Raw genomic sequence first — 22631 nt, 5'->3', positions numbered from 1 at the left:
GGCAGGTCAGATCCCTCTGAAGTGACCGCCTGTCTCCTTGGGCTCCACAGCTTCCCGGAGTGCCCTTTGTGCTGGTGGTTTTCCTTGCTGGGGAGGCAGCGTGCAGTCCCACACGGCAGGGCGGCTTCAGGCTGGGCTGTCTTTACATCTCACCCTTGGGGATACTCTCACCCCATTTTGACATTTGACCTCTAAGATTGCTTCGGTTTTGTCCCTCTTCCAGCTAAAGGTTGACAGTCAGCCTGCAGGGCAGCTTCTTGTTCTTCCCCGAGCCGTGCTCTCCCATCCCGTGTGGCACCAGAGTAGCAAAGGTGGCACCCACAGCATGGGCTGCCAGCCAGCAGAAGACCATCCTTTCCCGGGGGCATTGCTCTCTGCATCCCACTCTGTGGCACAGAACTAAAAAATTCACAGCTCACTGCAGACCAACTGCAAGGTCAAAAGCAGCAGAGCCAAACCTCCAGTTGTCCAGAGTGGTAATGGCATCACCATCGATCCTGGGCCATGCAGGACAGCACACTAAGAGGCAGATGGGTACAACAACCTCACCAAAACAAACATGTGAGTAAAGCAGGGGCCACTAAAGGCTGATTGTGGCTGCAGCTGAGTCAGTGAGCTCAAGGCTGTGACACCACCCATCTCACAGGGTGAGCCATGCCAGGCAGCTCCACATCTGCCCATCACCTCGGGATGAATGGTGTACAAAGCAGCAGGACAAGAGATGGTGAGCATGAGCAGCAGCTAGAAGTTAGGGTGTATTATTGTAAAATGTCAGCTTTTGCTTAGGAACAGGAAGACTGAATACACTGAAAGCCATGCATTTTTGTCCTCATAGATATGGCTAAGATTTCAGGCAAACTTTTTGGTATCATGGGAGTGCCACCCCTTCTCCCACTTGCAAAAAAAAAAACAAAAAAACAATCTATGGAAAAAATGAAAATGTATTTTTTACTTAAAAAGAGTTTTGATGGAAAATGTTTGAGTAGTCCTTGCAGGGGCTAGGTGTTAGATGAGAAAGCCACTGTAAGGACACACAAGTGTGTGCAGAAAAGGATGGACTTTGTGGTAGATGCTTTGGGGGGTTTGTTTCCAGGACCACACACAGGACAGGGAGCTTTGAGCCGGACAAGACATGTCTTAATTTAGCAGTACAAACACTGAGTCCCTGGCTTTCCAAAGGACTTGGCTGTTGCCATTGTTCTTTGTTGTCTGCTCTGCAATGGCACTGGCCACTCTCTGCCAAGGAAATGCCTGGGTAACTGGGGTAGCACTTGCATTCTTACCAGACTTGGCCTCCAAACCCTGTGGTCCAAGTGTTAGTGTGAAGCTATAACCTTCTGGATCCTTTTCAAATGTAAGCTGGAGTAAAGGGAAAACTGCAGCCTTGGCCAGACCAGCAGAGCATTCTCCTGAGGCTGTGCTGGCCCTCCTCCCTCCCTGGCAGTTCATGAAGACAGGCAGGGCATTGTGGTGAATCTCTTACTGCTACTTTTGGGTGAGCAGCAGCAATGTGTGACTCAAAACAGCTGGAGAGAGATGAGTTCTGCTGGGCAATGCACCTCAGGAAATCAAGTGGGCTTCTTGGGGCTGCTTCTGAGCTGAAACTGAGTTGAGTCAGGAGGCTGCACCAGGTCGGTTTAGGGATGCACAGAGCATGGGTGTGTTTTGCTCCACTGAGGTCCACTCCCCTTCATCTGTGCCACAGTATTGTCATCAGGGTGTTTCCTGTGCTGCTTGCTGCTGTTGTTGGTGTTTTTATCTCTTCCTCTGATCCTGTGGGTATCTTTCACAGAAACCATCACATTTTTGGCCACACACAGATCTGGCTGGAGGTGATGGCAGCAGAGGTGGAAAAGGTCCAAGTGTGCAGGGTGGTGCTGGGATGGGAGGAGAGGCTGATGCTTTTCACCTGGCACTGAGTGGCTCTGGGTCTCATCTGTCATGGGAGAGCTGCAGGAATGCAGAGATGCAGCTTCTGTGCCTGGCTGGTGCTGAGTGAGACAGTGAGTTGGGAAAGTGCTCCTGGCTCACACCACTGACTTTGCATGCAACCTGAAACAAAAACTCACCTAGCTCGAGTGGGGGCTGGATCCATTCCTTGGCAAGCACCCTTTGTGCTCCCCAGCTGAGTTGCAAGGACCTGAGTGTTCTCAGGGCAGGGATGGAGCAAATCTTTGACTCTCTCAGCAGAGCTGTTAGCACTGATGAGCCCTGTCCCAGCCAGTGTTCAGGCAGGAGCAGGCAGCACTGTGCAGATTCCTGTGTGCTCACACACCTTCCCTCCACTCTGGTGGGGTGGCCAGGAGCTCAGGCCCAGAGGAACACTGCAACTTTGATTGTTTGGTTTCTGCCACCTGGTGGGGTCTGCAAGGCTGGTGAGACATGGGGAGGTGATGCCAGGTAAAAGGACGTTCCTCAGTCCATGTGGTACCAAGATCATCCAAAATTTCCACTTCTTTTGTAGACCTCGAGCTCCCGGAGAGCTCCCAGGGCATGCTTCACACAGCAGGGTGGTACAAAGGTGTGTGTTTTAAATGGGGTACTGCCTTTGCACCTTCCCCCTTAAATCCAGGTGCTGTCACCAGCCAGCTCTGCACTTCACCCCCAAATACAGCTGGCACTCAGGGGCAGATGGGCTGGAGTACTCCTGGTTTTACTCCATGGGAGGCAGTGGAACAAGAAGCACTCCAAAACAACACAAAGCTGGGTTTTTCTTGGGAGGCACCTTCACCGTGCTACACCTGGTGGGATAGCTCAGGCTGCGTGGGGTGTGATGGTGTCTCTGGCCAGGCCCTGGTGGAGAGGATGAAGGGTGGGATGCAGGTGGGAAACCTGGGGGAGCAGCAGGCAGGAGGGAGCGCCCGGCAGCAGAAGCCCCAGCGCTGAGCATCGCAGGGACGATGCTCGGGCACAGGCAGCTGCCGGGGGATGGGGTTACAAGCCGAAGCTAAACAAAGATCTCTGTGAAAAGGAAACGGATCCCTCCTGCCGACTGTAAGGTAGGAGCCGAGCGGGAGCTGCTTGACATCATCGGGCAGAGCATTGGATTACAGCAGGCAGGGACTGACTCGAGGGGAGGAGAACACGCCCCTTGGCCCCACAAGTGCAACTTCATTTAGCAGCTCCCAGCAGAGGGAAACTGCAAGTCTGGAACTGGCTGCGAGGCTCCTGGCCGGCTTGGCTGCTCGCCACAGCGGGCAGAGAGGGCAGGAGGGTGGAATCCAGCGCGATCCCTTCCTCGGCGGCGGGACCGCGGGGCTCGGGAGCGCCGGGAGCCGGGGCTGTAGGTAGGGCTGTGCTCGCCGTGCGGAGGGCGAGGGGCTGGCGGGGGGTGACAGGGACACCTGGCCGGGAGGACAGCCAGGAGCTCTTCCCCTGCCACCAGCGGGGTTTGTTGGGAGATACGGGGAACTTTCACCCACCCGACTGCGAGCAGCGAGGGGTTTGCTGCCGGCAAACCGTGGGCTCAAAAGGCAGCGCTGCATCCCGGCTTTTCCGCTGTCGGGAGGGAGAAGCCGCTCGCAGGCTGATGGCAGGGAGGTGGCTGCTGCTCCGCTCGGGAAATAACGCGGTTCGGCCAAGGGCTAGCAGGGAGAGCAGGCTCAGAGCATAGAAATCACAGAGCACCGTGGATCAGTGACTCCCGTGGGGATTTCTGGCCTCATTTCCAGCATGTGTCCGGTTGTTCGGAGCGGTTTGCCGGAGGGAATCCCTTCCAGCTCGGGGGCTGCTCTGTGCTCGCACGGGAATGGGACAAGCACCCGGGTCCGTGTCGGGAAGGAATCAGGGAATCCGTCCCTCGGGATGTCAGGGAATCCACCCCTCGGGATGTCAGGAGCCGGGGGGCTGCTCGGGACTCCCCTCGCAACTGCGGGCACCAGCAGAGCTTTGGGAGCGTGGCAGCAGGAGCAGGCTCGGAGACTTGCTGGCATCCGGCTTTCCAAGCAAATGTTTGAAAAGGCAAAGACTTGGGATAAAAAAAGAACTGCTGTGTGGTGGTATTCTCAAGAGGCTTTGCAAATTCCTCCACCTCGAAGCTGTGTGTCTTTCCTCTCTCTGGATTCCCCTAAGCAGCTGGTAGCGAGCCGCGGTGGGGAGCTTTCACATGCATGTAATGCCTTGGCCCCAAAGGCGTGTTTGGGAAATTTCCCACTGCTTGGAAGGGGTGAATGGTTCTGCAGATGAAGAGCCAAGTATAGCTGTGAACCCAGAGGCAATGCCCTGGGTGGCCGTGCTGGTGACTCAAACTGGGAGGAGGACAGGCTGGGGTCAGTGAGCACAGACAGCCACAGCAGGGATGCTGCTGCAGGGAGAGGGTGAAGGGACATTTGTGGGGTGGGTACGGCTTGATTGGGTGGCTGAGACTCTCCCATGGTGACAGCCCCTCGAGGGTGACAGCCCCTCGAGCTCTGGGCTGATTGCTCAGCGTGCCTGGCTTGGTTGGTGTGGGGCAGTGCTTTGCTTCAGAGACTCTTGGCTGGAAAGAGCCACCCTGCTAACGTGTGGCCACCCAGCTAAGAAACTGCCACCTTTCAGCCCTTGTGAGCAATGGTGTTTAGGAAAGAAGGATCCATGAAGAGATCCTCAATGGCTGTATTTGTTTATAATGCAGATGCAGGTTAAATGGCCATTTATAAACATGGATATATTGATAGAGCTTAACGTACCTCGGGCACAGAACACAGCATTGAGTCCTTCAGAGTTCCACAGGGATGTGAGCACCCCTTGCCATCGTTTTGGGGGACACTTTCCACATAGTGTAGACTCAAATGCCTCAGAGAACTGGAGACCATTATCTACAGTACACAGGCAGCTTGGTCATGAGGAGATGAAACCCAGGAATGTTCACAGCTGTGCATCTTCCAACCACCTGGCACTTCTGCACCTGATTCTGAGGGGTGTACAGGCTCATGATGAGCTAGGATGGGGAATTTTGCTTTTTCCTCTCATTCCAAAGAAAAATCAATGTACTTTTGATCCCAGTCAGAGGAATACCCACAGGCACACAACCTTGTCCCCCAAAATAACTATGGAAGACGTTTTCCAAGCTGCTAACATTTCCTGATCTCCCACATTTCAGAGGCAGTTCCTGCAGCACACTACTGTGCATTAATGCCTCCAGCCTGTCTGGGCACCCAAGCCCCAGCATCATTCCTGTTTTACATGGGTCTCACACAAAGCAGATCATTTCCCTGGGCTCACACAGGTCTGTGGCAGAATGGGGGGTGAATCTACAAAGCCATAAGGAACAGCAGAAGCTTCAACCTGGTTTTTTGTTTGCCTGTGTCACCCTGTTCTGATTATTCCTATTTTCACATTCCAATTGTTTCTCCACACCATTTTTCTTTAATGTCACCAAATCTGTTTATGCGGACTGAACTGGAAAATAAGTTTTCCATCACAACACCCATTTCAGAGAGGATGAGAGGGGAAAAAGCCCACTGCTTCTAGTTGTCTTTTGCTCACGACTAGAAAAAGACAAGTCATAAGGGAAGCTGCTCCCCAGGCTTGCCAGCAGCCAGGGAGAAGGGAAGGTTCATGTGTTCATGGCCTTGTCCCAAGCTCCTCATGGTGGCAGTTAGAGAGGTTGAGATCTCTCCAGACCTTGCCTGGAACCTGCAGCACAAGCAGGAAGAGCAGCAGTTGGAATATGAACTGCCCTGGGCCCCACTTCAAAACTCTCACTCTCTTTGAGCCTAAGGGAATATGTATTTTACACCACTCATTTCTGGTTTCCACAGCAAGTTCCCCAGCACTTCCCCTCCCAGGAGAGCCCTCTGGGCCGGGTGCTCTGTGCACAGCTCCTGCATGCAGGCCCATTGCTGGTCACAAACCCTGCTGGGGAACTCCCTGGCAGCACCAAAATTCCATTTCTGTTGATATTTGCAGTGATGTCATAAGCCAAACATGTCCCCACCAGAGCGTCACCAACTTTACTGGAGTTACTGTTCCCACAAAGTGTAATTAATCTGTGCTCATTGCCATGAGATACCGGTGGAGCAAAGAGCTCTGAAGGTATTTTAATGGATATCAGGCAGTTATCTCAGTAACAAAACAATCCTGGCTATGATTAAGAGGATATTGCATTGTAAGGATTGTAACACCTCCTGGTTCAGAGTCATCAGTGACTTATGAAAAGCATTCCATTACAATTAGAGGTTTTCTTGTAAGTCTGAGGCCGAGGATGCCAGCTGCTGCTGGAGACAGGGCACTAAATGAGGCAGCCTGGCTGCTCTGGGAGGACCAGGCTGCTGCCCTGCTCAGCCATGCATGCAGCCTGTTGTTTACCCAGCAGCCAGGAGACACGAGAACAACCTTCTCTCTGCTGCTGTCACCTTGCTGGGAACCAGGAAGGATTTCCTCTCTGGATCAAAGCAGCACCACAACAGCTGTTGTGTAGAATAGTCTTGAATTCTGCCAAAAAAACATTCTGGGGTGGGTTTTTTGAAGCATGCATTCATTTTGAAGCAATGCTGAGAGAAATAAGGTTGTTCCATGTGTTTGCTCCTTTTGGGCAACAGCTGATGACCGTGGAGGGAATCTGAACCTCAAACATGTGCAGTCGTGCACATTGAACTGGACAAGAGAAAATGGTCTTAAGTTGCACCAGGGACAGTTTAGGTTGAATATTAGGAAAAAGTTCCTCACCAAAAGGGTTGTCAAACACTGAAATAGGCTGCCTAGGGAAGTGGTGAAGTCACTATCCCTGGAGATATTAGAAAGAGGTGTGGATGTGACACTTAGGGACATGCCTTAGTGGTGGACTTGATGACCTTAAATATCATTTTCAATCTAAATGATTCTATAATTCTGATGTCCTTGTAATTCATTTCTGATGGGCAATTGATGCTTACCTAGCCAGTGAATATTTCTTCTAGGGTCTCAGAATTATCCATGGTACCTTGATGTGTTCCAGGACAAAATTACAAAACAAAGTGTTCTTTAACAATTCACTGTAGCCCATCCTTAGGTGAGCACCAATCCATGTGCCACCATTAAAGTTCCAAACAGCCTGGCCTTTGTGCTGAGGGGCTTCTGGAGCTCTGCCCATCAGCCTGGGAGCAGCAGGACCCAGTGAGCCAGAAGAGGATGAGCCTTTGGGGATGGAGCTTCAAATCTGCAGACTCCAGATGCCCAAGCAAAGGCTGTGGGAAGGAACACTGAGGTAGAGCCAGGCCTGCAGGGTTGGAAAGCCAATACCAGCTGCTAAAGAGTTATGGTCTCCAAAGTCAGCTGGTTTTGAGAGAGAAAATGGGCGTTTCCCATCATGTCCCATCACAAACAGGGCTGCTCAGTGCTAACTTCTACTTCAGAGCATCATTGCTGCTCCAGTTTACTTTAAGCCTCTCTTGGCAGGGGCCCACGTGTTTTGAGATATTTTGCAACAGTGCTGAAGTGCTGGAGGTTTAACTGTTTGGGCAGTGTAACACACAAGCCAGAGCAGGAAGGCAGAGGAAAATAAAAGACTTGTGGATTTCCAAAGCTGTGTTTCTTCCTTCCTGCTTTTGTTTGGTTGTTTGGTGCCCAAAAAGGGCAATGCATATTCCCAGAGTTGTGGGAATGCTGTTTCTTTTCCGGTCCAGTGTTTCCAGTAAGCACTTGGCTATAAATGGGGTTAAGACTAACAAAAGTTTATTGTTAAATCCCTGTGTCTTTGTTTAGCTCCTGTCATGATCATAATTAGCATTTTCCACTTCTGCAAGCCTGTCATCTGCAGAGCTGAAAGTGCTTTAAAATATTTGAAGCATCTAACAGGGGGAGGGAGTATTAATAGCTCCATTTAACAGATGGGCAAACTGACACATAAAAGCAGCAAGTGCCCTGTCCTTGAAGCAGGGCCAGAGCCAGCAAGTAGTCAGCTCCAACTACAAAGTTTTGAAAGTGGGTCAAAAAAATAAAGAGAAAGGCTGTAGATCTGTCCCAGTTTGGAAAATGATGGGAGATAGTTCCAGTCACAGTGGTACTCAGCCCAGATGGACCAGACAGATGAATTGCTGGATGAGCTACTGCTTATATGGTTAAGTGGCTCATCTCTTGATTTCTGTTCTGCTAACATTTATCCCTGGGACAAAGGGAAAAACACAGTCCATGATGTTCCAAAACAGTCAAAAAGCTGAAACAGCTGCTAAAATAAGCAAGTGTCCTGTTGGCTGGGCTCTGCAGGTCAGGGGATTGCAAAGCACCCACAGATGTTGAGGCCACAGAGGAAATGTCTTTGAGCAGGGCCTGGGGACAGCAGGAGGAGGCTCAGCTGTGCACAAACAGCAGAGACCCAAAGAGCTGGACACAGACCCAGCAAAGCGACCAGAACCAGATTAAACTTCCCCTTTCACCTCAGAGAAGCTGATATGGGAGTTTCACTTCTTTAAAGGGCAGCAGAACTGCAAACCAATATTCATTTATAGTCTGGAGGCAGCTGCTGGTCCCTGCAGTGCAGGTCAGGACATGAGCTGTGTCAGTGCTCCCAGCACCTGTGGGAGGGCAAAGAAAGGAGCAAAAGCAAAGAGGACTTCTCTGTGCTGGACTTTCCATGTGCTTTGACACAACAGTCCAAGTCTATTAGCACAAACCCTCCTGAGGAGGTGCATTTGAACAGAGCATCCCACAGCCCCTGGGCTGCTGTGTCCACCAAGCCAGGCTCCATCTGAGCCTGCTGGGCAGAGCCCTGCCACCCCTCTGCTATCCTGCTCACAGAGAGTGGGAGGAGCAGCTGAGCTTTGTGCTTCCCAAAACAAGCACAGATAAAGTTTTCTTACTTTTTTTTCCTTCTTCTTTCCCAGAAGCTGTTGTCCTGCTGTGCATGAAGCGTGTTTGAAGTCATGTCCAGAAGGAAAGTCCTCTAAATCAGGTAGGGACTCACACTATGGCTCATAAAGCTTTTATTCACAGGGAAATATTGCAAACAGAAATGAGTTTTTTCCTTCCTGTAGCATTGAGTCACTTGACCTCCCTCTGTATTCTGAATTACTAGATGCTAGAAAGCTGCTAAGAGGAAAAATAAATACCAACAATTCTGCCATAATGACTTTCCTGCTGTATTATCCACATGTCCTTGTACCAAGGCACGTTGCAGCTCTGACTCCAAGCAGCCCCAGTGCCAGTTGTGCTCCGTGGCCTCTCCCTGCCAGTGCTGTGCAAATCCTGCCAAAGGCTGCCCAGATGCTTTGCAGGGGATTGTTGTTTGCCTGTCTGTAAGGATGTGAGTTCTGCTCTGCATGTGGAGTCAGCCCAGCAAGATCCAGGGAACCCCCCCAAAGCTTTCCCAGCTCCTGCAGAAATGCCAAGTCCTCTCTGTGGTCTCACCTGTGCACAGAGCTCCCAGGGCTGGTTTGGGTGAGCTCTGCAGTGCAGGAGCTCAGGACTCTGGTGCACACAGACATCCCTCCTCTTGCAGGTCTCAGTTATCCTCTTGCATCCAGCACCTTCCCAAATGTGCTGCAGACACCCTGTGTGCCCAGGCTGCACCTCAGCAGCCCACCAGATACTTGGCAATTGATTTTCTTGGGAGCTTTCCCTTTTCTGAGACTACATCTGGCAGTGATCGCTGAGCATCCCCAGGGCAGTGATCCCCAGGGCATCTCCAGCACCCCTTCAGCTCAGGTTTGGATGTCACATCCCTGAGCAGAAAGATTTACCCTGCCTGCAGGAGGGATCAGGAGCTGCTGTCACCTGACACAGCTATAAGGAAACTGAAATCCATCACAGAAATCTTCAGCAAAGGAGGTGTGCAGGCCTGCAGAGCTTTCCCTGCCCAGATAAGGCTCTCAGCAGGGCAGCACAGCCAGAGGGACTCCTGATTCCATTGGGTAACAGAAGCCATGGAGCCACTGGAGCCTCAGCCACCCCTCACTGCCAGCCTGCTCTGAACCCCAACACTTCCCTTTTCTGGGGGAACAGCACCAATGGCACCATGCCAGCCACCAAGGAGACATCTCCCCCATCCCCCTTCACAGCCAGCACTGCCCTGACCCAGGGTGGGGTCCCAGCAGTGACTTTCCTTGCAGTGGAGCAGACACACAGGGCAGCCAACCCCAGGGAGCAGAGCTAAGCCTGGCTTTGCTAATCAGCTTCATTCTGTACTGACACTCTTAAGAGGTGCTCTGGTTATTTTTAGGCACCTGGGAGCTGCCAGGGCACCCCAGGAGGCTTCACAGCCTTTCTCTCAGCCCCTTCCACTGCTCTGAGTCAGGAGGGCTCTTTGGATGCTGGATGCAGATTCCTGTGGGATTGTGCAAGCCTCAGTGAGGCAGAGCCAAGGCAGGTGGCTCTCAGCTCCTGCTCTGAGCAGAGCTTCCCCGAGCAGCAGCAGCAGCCAAACCTGCCCAGATAGAGCCCTCACAACTCCTCCCCAGTCATGCAAGCCCAGCTTTCCCACAGCAGCAGAGCTCAGCTCCTCAGATCACAAAGAAGAGCTGGACTGCATGGCTCTGTTTCATTTTAGGCAGAAAAATAAGGACTCATCCTCGCTTACCTCTGTCCTTGTAGAAAGGTCTCCCCCGACCCAGAAACAGAGCTACACCACCAAAGGCTGCTGTGGCTTTGCCTTCCTCTCTCATGGGCTAGAAGAGAGCCCCAGCTGCATCTCCTCAGCACTTGTCTGACTCCTCCTTACCCAGGGAAGCCTGCAAGGTGTTGGGGAGCTTGTGCTGGGGTCGAGCAGCCCTGGGCCAGGAATTCAGGTGAGGTTCTAGAAGGTGATGGTCACTCAGAGGTCGGTGCCTCAGTGTGATCAGCTCTTCTGAGCTGTGGCACTGCTGGGGATTCTCCAACCTTTGAGGTGAAATCCAACTGGGACTTTTCTTCATGAGCAATCTGGAGGAAGGCAGGGAAGCCAAGCCTGAAGGGGATCCCCATTGCACAGGAGTTCAGCCCAGGGCCTGGGTGTGACAGGGTGATATCAGGGAGGGGGTTCCTGGCACCTGCCTGCCACAGCAGCCCTGGGAGCCCTGCAGCTGAAGGGCCCCTGGCCTGTGGCTTGTCTGCTTTGTAGCTTCAGGCACGAGCAGATCTTGCACACAGCTGTTTGTGTAAAAATACATTGACACATAAAGGCAAATTAGAAAGAAATTGTGAGAAAATAAAAGTAATGGAGAAGGGACTCATAGCCCCAGACTCTTTAGAGCTTTGAGAGGGTCCCTGCAGGGGACAGAGGGTCCTGGGGGTGCTCATGGCTGCTCTGGGGGAGGATTTGGCTCTCTTCTCTCTGCCATGCAAAAGCCACAGCTCTGTGTCCATCCAGTCCAAGCCTGCCTTGGGGGGTGAAAATGGAGAAAGGGAGCCAGCCTGCCATGTCCTGAAGGCCTGCAGGGGCTCAGCACGCCTTATTCTCACTGTCACCCATCCCTCAGAGCCATGGGTGTCTTTTGGAGGGAGCTAAACCAGAGTGCCCAAACTCATTAGCACCTTGAGGCTGAGAGATGGGAAAAACAAGCTCGACCTGGGAACAAAACAAAAATACAACTGCTGTCACGGCAACTGTCTCCAGATGCACAAAGAGACCAATTATTTCCATTAATCAACTTAGCTAGAAGCTACAGAAGAGGCTTGAGCTGCATCAAAGCTTGGTAGTGAGGGGAGGGAGGAGCAGAGGGGCTCCATCAAACAGTGATTCTTCCCGTGGTGGAGGATTTTTGGAGCAGATTCTCAGCCCCTGTGCCTTGGGGGGACTGACAGAGGGATACTGCCTGCTGCAGGCATGGGGATGCAGGCTGGCAGCCCTGCTTGGCCAGAGCTGGGCACTGGGCTGCCTTCCTGGTGGGTGGATGGATGGATGGATGGATGGATGGATGGATGGATGGATGGATGGATGGATGGATGGATGGATGGATGGATGGATGGATGGATGGACGGATGGATGGACGGACAGGCAGCTCTCTCCCACCATCACCCACATATCCTGATGCTAACAGGAGGTCACTGGGGCTGAGGATTGCCCTCCTGCCTCCCTGAAGCTCCCCCTCTCCCCTGGGATCAGAGCAGAGCACACAAGGACTCGCCCTACCCCATGCCAAGGCTCGGCTGGGATTTTGAAATCTGGCTGGACCATTTCTTACGTCAGTGGGAAGGCAGGCAGTGGCTGTGAGGATGTGGGACAGCAGGAGGTACCTGGGGACAGTGAGGGCTCTGCAGTGGGGGGCTGTGCTGAAGGCCAGGAGGGAGGGGAAGGGGTGTGGGGAGCTTGGCAGAGCTAAATACAAAGTTTGTGAAGTCACAGAGGAGTCAGTCTAAGCCTAATCTTAAACACGGGGCTTAGCAATTGGTTATCAGTTCTACAGGCATTAAATGATCTTTATTCTGTAAAACCAGGCCAAATGAAAAGAAGGGATCTATTTGTGGACACTGAACCTCAGCTGTATCTGCTCTCCTCCTGAAGGAATTAAAATTTTCCAGCAAGTCCTGGAGAATGCTGGAAGCTCTGTTCCTGCAAAGCCATTGCAGTGGCTGGAGCAGCTGTGATGTCTGAATGTCCTGGCTGAATTTATCATATTTAGTGTAAGAGCCTGAGGGTGCAGAGTTATTACAAGGAATCCCACAGCAAAAGCCTTCCATAAATACAGATGTGCTGGACCCAGCTTGATGTCTCTTTATCACTCAAGTCTGGTGAGGCTTTTCTGTGCTATTCCTGCCCAGACAGAAGCTGCTGAGCACAGGAGATGGATGTGCCCTGGTAGGAGATCAGGCTGCTCCTGCCTGTTTTCTCTCCAAACCAGGAGAGTCAGAGCTCAGGAGTGTGGAGCACACCAGTTCTGGCCAGTGAGACCCATCATCACCACCACCCAGAGCCAGCAGGAAAGCAGGGCAGCTCTGTGTCTGGTGCAGACCCTGTCACCAGCCTTACACAGCTTGTTGCAGCCAGACTGGGCTGCCAACTGGAGCATCTTCATCCTCAGCTGCATCTTCAGCTCAGTTTCTGGCCATGGATCTGAGCTCTGGTGCATGGGGATCATGAGACATGACAAGCACAGTCACAAAATCCCCCAATAACCCCATTACAGAGCCCTTCCTCTCTGATGCACAGCCCCTCACGCATGTTCCCAGACAAGACCCAGTGGAAAATTTGCTGAAATTCCAGCTGGATCTTGTCAGACAGTTGGTGGAAACCCCCTGACCTCAAGAGCTGGCTTCAGCCCTACGGGATATTTTTTTTCTCCTGGCTGGATGCGACTCTCCCAGCAGGAAACCTCAGAGCAAACCCCCAGGGAGCACAGAAATCCCCGTGCTTCCTTCTTCTTTGTGCTCTACCAGGCCCCCCTCGTTAGTAAACCATCCTACACTGTAAATATTTTAAAAGCCCAGCAGGGCTGTTGAGTATGTTTTGCTGTTGTTATGGATCCGGCCCCAGCAGGAGAGGTCTAATAATAGTCCCTGCACCCTGGAATGAAAGGGCAAGGGGCACTGCACAATGAGCAGAGCTGCAAGGAGTCTGCACTGCTTCATGCCTTGCTGGTGGGATGTGATGCTTGAGCAGAAAAAGGGGTCAGATCCCTGTTCCCAAGCAGAACTTTGGAATTTCCCCCCAGGAACACGGCAAGGTTTTGTTCAGCTTCGGAGCTTTACAACTCCAGAAGTTTGGAGAGTGTTAAATCCACTGGGCACAGATTATAAAACTCTGTCCCCACTTTGCCAGGTTTACAGCCCAGGAACCAGCAGGATTGGTGCCAGTGGGAAGAGGTGAAAATCCCCTGGTTAAATCCACCAAGCAGGAGGGTGAGCATGTCCTGGGCTGGGCTGTGGGATGTGGGAGCCATCTCCAACCAAAACCTGCAGCTCTTGGTCCCAGCTGCCCCTGGCAATAGACAGCACGAGGCCAAAGCTGGGCTGCAGCATCTCAGAACAGGACTGTGCCAAGGCTCCTGAAGCTGGGCACTGCCTGCAGCAGGCACAGGGAGGGCTCAGGGGGTCCCTGTCCCTGCCTCAGGTGTCCCAGGGACAGCACGGAGGGCAGGGCTGTGCTGGCTGCCCCAAGGGACAAGGATGTCCCAGCAGGGGCCTGAGCTGCCTCAGGGCTCTGGATTGTGCAGAGAACAAGGTGAGAAAGGTGAGAGGGGCAGAGCAGGAGGCACACAGCAGGCAGGGGGGAATGGCTGAGTTCGGCCCAGCCTGCTGAAAGCCAGCACCCAAAAATAGCCCTTCCTAGGCATAAGAAGTTAAACCTAGACAAGGGACAGATGCAGGATCGTGTGAAGGGTTTCCTTGAAACTGGAGTCAGGCCTGGGTGTGACTGCAGCATCCACCCAGTGCCAGGGATCAGTCCTGGACACTGCTGGGATGGCAGAGCTTGGGCAGAGCCCTGGGCTGAGGGTGAGCTGCCAGGTGTGCCCAGGTCACTTCTCTGCCACTCTGACCCTGTGTGCAGGAACAGTTTGCTGCAATCCCTGACATCCTGAGAAGGATGAGAAGTGCTGAGAAAGAGACAAGGGCACACAGGAATTAAATGCAGGCTTGTCAGTGGAGCCCAGTGGGACATGGTGCTGAGCCAAAAGAAATGCACTGTTTACTCTACCAAAAGGCAGAGGAAACATTTAACCCTTTAATTTCTTAGCACCCACCTTCTAAATGAACAAAACTCAGCCCCAGAATGAGTAGCGCTGTTTTAGCTGCAGCCCCCAGGGCTGAGCCAGCTGCTCTGTCAGCTGCTGGGTGATTTCCCTGGAAAATGCCAGCAAGCCCAGTTGCAATCCAACAGCAAAACCACTTGGCTTTGCTGGTTGGATCCCCACCAGCAAAGCCAAGACTATTACAGCTCGGAATTTTTAGTACTCACAAGACACCACAGAAAAATAAGTCCAAACCAAAGAGCAGGCTTGGCAGATGCAGGCACGGGAGCAGAGGCAGCTCTGGGGACATACCTGGTGTCAGTGGCAGCTTGGGAGGGGCTTCTTCACTTGTGGCCAGCTGCCCCAGGACAGGCAGCACCACGTCCCCATGGCAGAGGGGACACTGCCTCCCTCCAAGCAGCAAACTTTTGAGGGATGTGCAACAGGCAGCAGATCCCAGCTTCCCTGCCCCATCCCTGCGGGCTGGCACGCTGTGCTGAGGGCACAGGGGCTGTTTCTGTTACCACCAGCAGCAGAGAGGAAAGGGAGGGCAGGAAAGGACCCTCTGGGGACAAGCTGAATCACCTCTGTGAAATGCCTTGGAAACCTTTGCAGGCTGTATGTGTGTGCCATGGGATTATTCCTGCAATGCCTGGCAATAGCAGGCCCATCTTCCTGTCCGTGGGAGAATGAAAAACCAAAGGTGGGCAGCCAGCAGGTGATGCAGCTCCCTTTGCACCCCCTGCCACCCCGGAGTGACTGCCCACAGTGACACAGGCTCAGGTTCCACTGAGCTGTGCAGGCAAGAGGCAAGGTAGTTCCTTTGCAGCTCCTGAAAGATGTTAAAAGCAGTTACTGAGTGAAAGCCCACAGAACAGTGGGTTCTGTGCCTGGAAGTATGGAAATGCTGTTTGAAAAGTCAGGTTTTCCTATCACAATCGAGGTAACTGCTCCCATCACCCTCTCAGCCCAACAGCTTCCTGGAGCTGGAGGCTGGAATCTCTCTGCCAGCGGGGAGGGATCTGCCTGCAAGGGTTTTGAGAGCCACCCACCTTGAAAATCCCGGAGGAATTGCTCAGAGATGAAAGTTCCGCTGTCAAACCTGCCTGTCTCCAGCTCTTTGCACGGAGAGCCGAAGGCAGGAGCCCTCCCAGGCACGGGAATAAATAAATCCCATGCGCCATCTCCCGGCCACCGAGTCGGGAGCCGGAGCTCCACCCTGGCTGCTCTCTGCTTTGATCAGGATCCCATCCCTTTTCCCTGAGAGGGGGTACAGTTATTGGCACAGCACTGCTAATAAGAATAATAATAAGCCCCGTGTTTAGGATTAAGCTGGGACATCTCTTCCAGGGGCAAAGGATGCAGCTTTTCCCAGGGCTCATTTACCAGGAGCTAGGTGGATGCCAAGTCTGTAGAGGAGGCAGGTGCTCACAAGAATTGTTACCTTTGGGGAAACAGGATCTCCTGCAAGATCTGGGTGGGCTCCCACCAGTGAGCTGGGGCCAGCACTCCCTGACTGGCATCCCCTCTAGGAGAGGAGTCCCTGGGGCTGCCAGAACATGCTGGGTTTCTGTGGGTTTTTGGTTCCTGCACCCTACTCAGCTCAGGAACAGAGAGAATCTAACCTCTTTCATCCCAGTTATTGCATCTTCATCTGCATCTCCTTTCTACTGCCATAACAGTAAAGTGAGGAGTGTGATTCCTGTTCAGGCTGGTGCCTGAACCTGCCAAAGATCTCCCTGGCAGAGAAATCAATATCAAGCAGGGTTTGTAAAGGAAGCTGAGCAAACTCCTCTGTGGGTCATTAACTCCAAGGCACAAAAGCAGTGAATGTGCATTAAATGTGCATGAATTTGTTTTCACTGCACACGAGCGTTTCTAATGGGGGCCTGCTCCAAGCACTGCCAGCAATCAGCAGGGCTAGAGGCACATTTCACAGTGATCAGAGGCACTGATAAGACAGCAATTAATTCCTTGATTCCACTCAGTAAAACAAACAAAGTGCCAAACAGGAGCAGGAGCTGAGAGCTCCAGGTTTCCTGTGCAGAGGCATTGTGTGCTTGCCAGCCCTGTGCCCAGGAGCCAGGATGCCCACAGCACCATCCCAGGGTCCTGCACTCTGTGTGCTGTGCAAGTGCTGGCAAGGGAAAGCAGCAGCCAGAATGAAAACCCAGCAACTTAAGGATTCATCAGCTGCACTCAGAGCTGGCTCACAGCAGAGCTTGCATGTGACAAGTGGCTGCTCCGGGCCTTTCTTCGTGCTGTGCACTTGGCACTGGCACAAGTCTGGAGAGAAGGGATCCAAATGTCTCACAGAAGGGTTGATTTTCACATGGTAAAGTGTTTATCTCACAGCAGTTCAGCCCAACACTTCTTCAGTGACATCCAACAGCCAGAGGAGGCCAGCATTGCTCCCAGCCTGTACCTATAAAATACTCCCTGCTCCTCCAGCTTTCCAGTGGGTATCCATCCTTTCCCATTACAAATTCAGGTTGGATCACCACCCCATCCCCCAAGCAGTGAGCCAAATTTGGCCTGGGTTCAAAGCTCCCGTGGCACTTTGAGGAGGAAGCAGGGCTTTCTCTGTAATGCTTTTCCTGTAGGGAAAAGCTGCTGCCAGAGACCTTGTGTGTCCAAAGGAGAAGGCTGGAAACTCCCAGGAGAGACAAACACCGTGTCTGCCTTTGCAGGGGGAAGGCAGAACAAGGCAGGCTTCTGGGATGGGACCTTCCTGCCTGTCAGAAACCAGGACATTCCTCTGGCTGCCCTGGATGACTCCAAACTCTGGCAAGGGGCTCAGAGACCTTGGCATGGAGTCAAAACCACCTGTGCCTTCAATATTACATGGAAACAATTACCAACTTTGTGTGAAGATTTACAAACCACAAGAGTTTGAATAGAAAGATGGTTAATTTGTCACAGGGTGAAAAAGTAGAATTTTAGGAATTTAGAATGGGGGTTCAAGAAGCAAGATAGAGGAATCTGGGTGCATGTAGGGGGATAGAATATAAGAAAATAAAGATAGTGTAGAAAGTAATCTCACCCCTAAGGAGTTGCAGCTGGGACAATTAGCAAAGATTAGGAGCAGGCCTGACTTTAACAGGTCACAGCTGTGAGCAATGAGAAGAAGAGTGCTATAAAAGAGTGGGGTGGCTGGGTGAGAAGGGAGCTGCAGTCACTTGGCTGCTTTGTGAAGAAGAAAGAGTCAGTGCTCTGAGGAGCTGCCCATGAGAAAACACCAAGGAAAGTGTGAAACATTTGGGGTAAGGAGACAGCAGTATGGAACCCCTGCAATAAGATGGCAACAGGTGTGTCCTGTCCTCCTTCTTCTTGTCCTCCATCTTCTGCTGGGATGGTGACACTTTTGGTTTAGAGTAGAGACAGACTGTCTAACAGAGGTGATAGGTATTGGAAAATTATTGTAAATAAAGGACTCATAGTTCTTAGTATAAAAAGCCAACACCACCCCAAGGGTGGTCAGTCTGCCACAAACCAACCTGCCAGACAGATCTCATCAGGTCAGAGAAAGAATTTATTAGATAAGAGAAAATAAACAACATTGAAAAGCAGAGCTGAGGAATCTCAACTTCTTCTTTGGTTTGGGGCTGAGAAAAAAGACCCTTTCTAATACCTTGGGAGCCATTTCAAGCACACAAAAGCCAAGACCTGCCCTCACCTGGCACAGTGGGTCACCCAGCGTGGTGGGTTTCCCCACACATTGCCCCACGTGGGGGAGGTGATATCTGACATTTCAGACCCTGCTGCCAGAGGAACTGGAGCACAGTTACAGGCACTGTTCTCTCATGCTGTAACATTACCCCACAGAACAACCTAACCTGTAGGAGCATCCTGGGCCTCACAGCTGTGCTTCCTCCACAGCATTGTGCAAGTGAATAGAGATGCAATGGAGGTAGAGTCCAGCACCTACACTGACTTCATCTCCTGCGACCGGGCTGGCCGGAGGAACGCTGTCCATGACATCGAGAGAGAGGCGACCACCATCAGCATGCGCCAGCTGAGCCAGGGCATGGGGGAGCTCGCTGTGGAGGGAGCAGGTGAGCTCACACACACACACCTGGGAGCCCAGCAGTGCAGGTGAGCTCACACACACACACCTGGGAGCCCAGCAGTGCAGGTGAGCTCACACACACACACCTGGGAGCCCAGCAGTGCAGGTGAGCTCACACACACACACCTGGGAGCCCAGCAGTGCAGGTGAGCTCACACACACACACCTGGGAGCCCAGCAGTGCAGGTGAGCTCACACACACACCTGGGAGCCCAGCAGTGCAGGTGGGCTCACACACACACACCTGGGAGCCCAGCAGTGCAGGTGAGCTCACACACACACACACCTGGGAGCCCAGCAGTGCAGGTGGGCTCACACACACACACACCTGGGAGCCCAGCAGTGCAGGTGGGCTCACACACACACACCTGGGAGCCCAGCAGTGCAGGTGGGCTCACACACACACACACCAGGGAGCCCAGCAGTGCAGGTGGGCTCACACACACACACCAGGGAGCCCAGCAGTGCAGGTGGGCTCACACACACACACCTGGGAGCCCAGCAGTGCAGGTGAGCTCACACACACACACCTGGGAGCCCAGCAGTGCAGGTGAGTTCACACACACACACCTGGGAGCCCAGCAGTGCAGGTGAGCTCACACACACACCTGGGAGCCCAGCAGTGCAGGTGGGCTCACACACACACACCTGGGAGCCCAGCAGTGCAGGTGAGCTCACACACACACACACACACACACACACACACCTGGGAGCCCAGCAGGTCCTGTCTCAGGCTGGGAGGGCAGGCCCAAAATGGCAGCACAAATGAGCTGTCTCCAGGAGCATCATGCTGATGCTCAGGAGGAAGATCTCATTCCTCACTGCCTCAGTCAGTGCCTCCATGCTCAGGTGGTGGGAGACTCTCCAGGTCAGGGGTGCTTGCAGTGAGCAGAATGATCCCTGGTTTCTGGCACTGCATGCTCCAGCCCAGGCCCTTTGCTCCCTGGTGCTTAAACAAGGCATGCACTGACCAAGACCTTTCCCAGAGAAGTTACACATCAGTTATACCTTAGGCTTTATAAAACTCATGCATTGGGCAGGCTGTGGTTTGTTTTTTCTATTTTGGTCAGTTGAAAAAAAAAATCAACCTTTAAATAGTTCAAATAACAACAGAAATAACTTTGACACCAGGAGCCATCTCCAAATCCCCTCCTTCAGCCCAAATGTGGCAGCAGCATCACCCTGCCCAGAGTCTGCTGGCCAGCAGGCTGTGGGGAGCTTGAATCCTCTGTCCTAGGCTGCCACTCTCATTTCACTAATAAGCAGCACAACACAGACTGTCATTGCAGAAGGGAAACTCAGTTTTTCCCCTTACTTTCTTAATCCTCTGGCCTTCAACCTGTAACTATAAAAACACTTTAAATACATTCATTACCCCAGCTGTACTTCTGTCAGCATGACCATGCCAGCATGTGTCCATCCACCCGTCCCTAGCAAGCACAAACTGGAGCTGCTTTACCAGAGCAGCTCAGGCTCTGCCAGGCTGTCAGGAAAACAGTTCTGGAGCACTTGAAAGTTGGGTGAGTGCACATCCCTACCTTGAGGCACCCCCTCAGCATTGCCAGGCGTGTTGAGAAGTGTTTGTACTCCAGGAATGTGGAGGGAGAACCCAATACTCTTAATCATAGAATCACAGAAAATGCTTTGGCTTGGAAGGGACCTTAAAGACAACTGGGCAGGGACAACTTCCACTAGACCTGGCCTGGCCTTGAACCCTCCCATGGATGGGGCCAAGTATCTGGTCACAGGAGGGGAGTGATAGAGCCTTCAGGTAAAAATCTTTTGTCTCTCTGAATGAAATCAGTTATAGCAATCACTGATGGCTTGTGTGTTCAGCAGGTGTAACTGTGCTTTCTTCCCAATCCTCCCTTCTGCAGAGAGCCAAAGAGATCCCAGTTCTTCTGACAACGACCCTGGAGCAAGACCAAAGGGGCAGGAAAGCAGCCCCTCCCCATGAGAGCAAAAAGGGTGTGGGATGGGCAAGAGGAGGGCCTTGCTGTGAACATTAAACAAGAATTTGTTGAATCTGTGGACAAAAGCCAACCTGAACAGCAAATGCCTCTGCTGGAACCGTGCTTGTGTAGAGAGACACAAGGCACTTGCAAGGATTGGCACCTCCAAAAGACTTCTGGCCCCATCCCTAATGGTTTGGAGCAACACTGCCATGGTTGTAGTGATATGAGCCATTCTCGAGATGCCTTAGCTGCAATTTTCTCTTAGGGGAAAACCAGTTTCAGTAATAATAGACACACCAGATTCTCCTGTCCAAGGTACCTTCCTCCTTTGCAGATTTAGACTATTATTTATTCTGTTTCCATAGACTAGAAATTTAGATTATTGGTTTTTCTAAGCCTCACCCTCATGTGCATCTTAGACCTGGCCTCTGGATTGTCCACATGGCCCCTCATCAGGGTGGGCAGTGGGGAAAGGACCCAGCCTGTCCTGCTGCCCTCATGGCAACACCACTCACCTGTGCTGCTGCTGCTGCTTAGCATCAGGAAAGGACCAAAGCACAGCTCTGTGGGGATGAACCCCACCTGGAGACCCAGCAGCACCAGCCACAGGCATCTTTTTCTTCAGGTTTGAACACTTCAAGATGTTCTTAAGGGGAGGGGAGAAACATTTTGCTGGTTTGACTGTTGACATTCAGGCTTAACTTTGCAAGCTGTTAGCTGAGATGATCTCTGGTAGGATCTCACACCCTTCTGTCTTTAAGGAGACATGTTTTGTGTTAAAGATTGTTTGATAAAACTACAGAAGCTGTTGGAATAAATGACACAGCCTTCAAGTACTGAAGGTGTTTTTTTCTGCCTGGATGTTTCTTCCTTTGTTTTGCTTTCAGCTGCAGGATGGTTTCCTAGGGAGGCACAGGGATCTGTGCCAGTCCCATGGATCTGGGTCTGTGAAACCCCATGGGTTTGCAGCACACAGATGGAGGCAGGTGTGGCTGGGCACAGATTATAAAAGTCTGCTCCCACTTTCCCAGGTTTACTCCAGTGGGAAGAGGTGTTTTCCCTCTGCAGCACAGAGCTACAGGAACATTGCTGGTGTTTCACTGATCCCAGTGGAGCAGCCTGGCTGGGACTGACCACCAGCACAGGGACAGGGCAGAGCTGACCTGGGAAACTCTCCACTGATGACAAATCATCTCCTGACAGCCTGGAGAAGAACTGAGTGTTACAAGTTTGAGATTTATCAGTCTAAACAAGGTCATAAATCAGCAGAGAAGTGGCTGCCAGACAGAGGGAGAAGTGATGGCCATGGGGTGAGCACAGAGGGGTCCACAGCTCCAGCCCCCACAGGAAATGAGGATTTGGCAGCCAGGCAGGGGCCCTGGCTGCTGCTTTGCCAAAGGGCTCCTGGGCTGGGTGGTAGCCAAGAGCCTGCTCCCACTTCCCGTGCCCAGGGGCAAAGCAGCAGGGAGCTCCTGGACCTGGCTGACTGCACAGTTGAGTCTTTAAGCCCCATTTCCAGCTCTCCTTAGCACAGAACAGTAATTTTGGCTCATGCTGACACACACACAGAGCTGAAAGGCAGTACAGAAGGACTGAGCAGTGCAGGAGGACTGACACAGACCTCCAACAGTCAAATGTGGGCTAATCTTAGCTCTCCCTGGTCAGAAAATATCTGTTTCAGAATTATATTTAGGCAGAAGAGTCGGGACCTGTTGGCCAGCTTCTCACAGGGGATGGGTGAGAGGCATCAGGTTCCCCCTGCAAGTGACAGCCAGCTCAGCCACTGTCACTGCTGAAAGACCAAGGGCACTGCCTTAATCCAGCCACATCCTCATCTGCAAAGCTGCTGAGCACTGGGATGCTCCCAGCCCTTCTTTCCAGCTGAACACGGGCATGCCAGAGCTGTCTGTCAAAGCCTAACCAAGCACTAAATAACCCAAAAACCTTTGGGCAAACACTGTCCTGCCCACACTGATGGTGTAGCCCAACAGCCCAGACTGCCCCTCTTTGGCTCTGAGCATCAACCAACTGTGCAAAACCCAGGAAAGAGGAAAAAAAGTGACTACTTTT

General features: G+C 52.3%; 1 protein-coding gene and 1 long non-coding RNA gene across 3 annotated transcripts; one reads left to right on the top strand and one right to left on the bottom strand.

Moving 5' to 3' along the window:
• The first annotated feature begins 3087 nt into the window (after positions 1-3087).
• PKIG (cAMP-dependent protein kinase inhibitor gamma) lies at positions 3088-21422 on the top strand. Of its 2 annotated transcripts, none has more exons than XM_030233831.2 (4): positions 3088-3287; positions 8784-8848; positions 18417-18592; positions 20484-21422. In XM_030233831.2, exons 3-4 carry the CDS (start codon positions 18442-18444, stop codon positions 20561-20563), a joined length of 231 nt encoding a protein of 76 aa, XP_030089691.1. In that variant the 5' UTR covers positions 3088-3287; positions 8784-8848; positions 18417-18441; the 3' UTR covers positions 20564-21422. The 2 variants fall into 2 exon arrangements, with proteins under 2 accessions (XP_030089691.1, XP_009091224.1); XM_009092976.4 differs by having other exon boundaries at positions 8781-8848.
• Positions 18599-19248, bottom strand: LOC127060292 (uncharacterized). Its single transcript, XR_007779178.1, has 4 exons — positions 19211-19248; positions 19095-19136; positions 18849-18934; positions 18599-18810 (listed from the first exon to the last, which is right to left on the bottom strand). It is a non-coding gene; the product is annotated as an uncharacterized LOC127060292 (long non-coding RNA).
• Positions 21423-22631: the final 1209 nt, after the last annotated feature.

This window comes from Serinus canaria, chromosome 20 (assembly GCF_022539315.1).
Source record: "Serinus canaria isolate serCan28SL12 chromosome 20, serCan2020, whole genome shotgun sequence".
Classification (NCBI taxonomy): Eukaryota; Metazoa; Chordata; class Aves; order Passeriformes; family Fringillidae; genus Serinus; species Serinus canaria.
Note: the sequence above shows the minus strand (reverse complement) of the source record. Positions and strands in the feature narration are given on the sequence as shown.

Bases quoted from the DNA above. Each gene is read 5' to 3' on its own strand.
- PKIG (XM_030233831.2), top strand. From the start codon at position 18,442: ATGGAGGTAGAGTCCAGCACCTACACTGACTTCATCTCCTGCGACCGG. The intron at 18,593-20,483 runs GTGAGCTCACAC...TCCCTTCTGCAG, and splicing joins GCTCGCTGTGGAGGGAGCAG to AGAGCCAAAGAGATCCCAGT.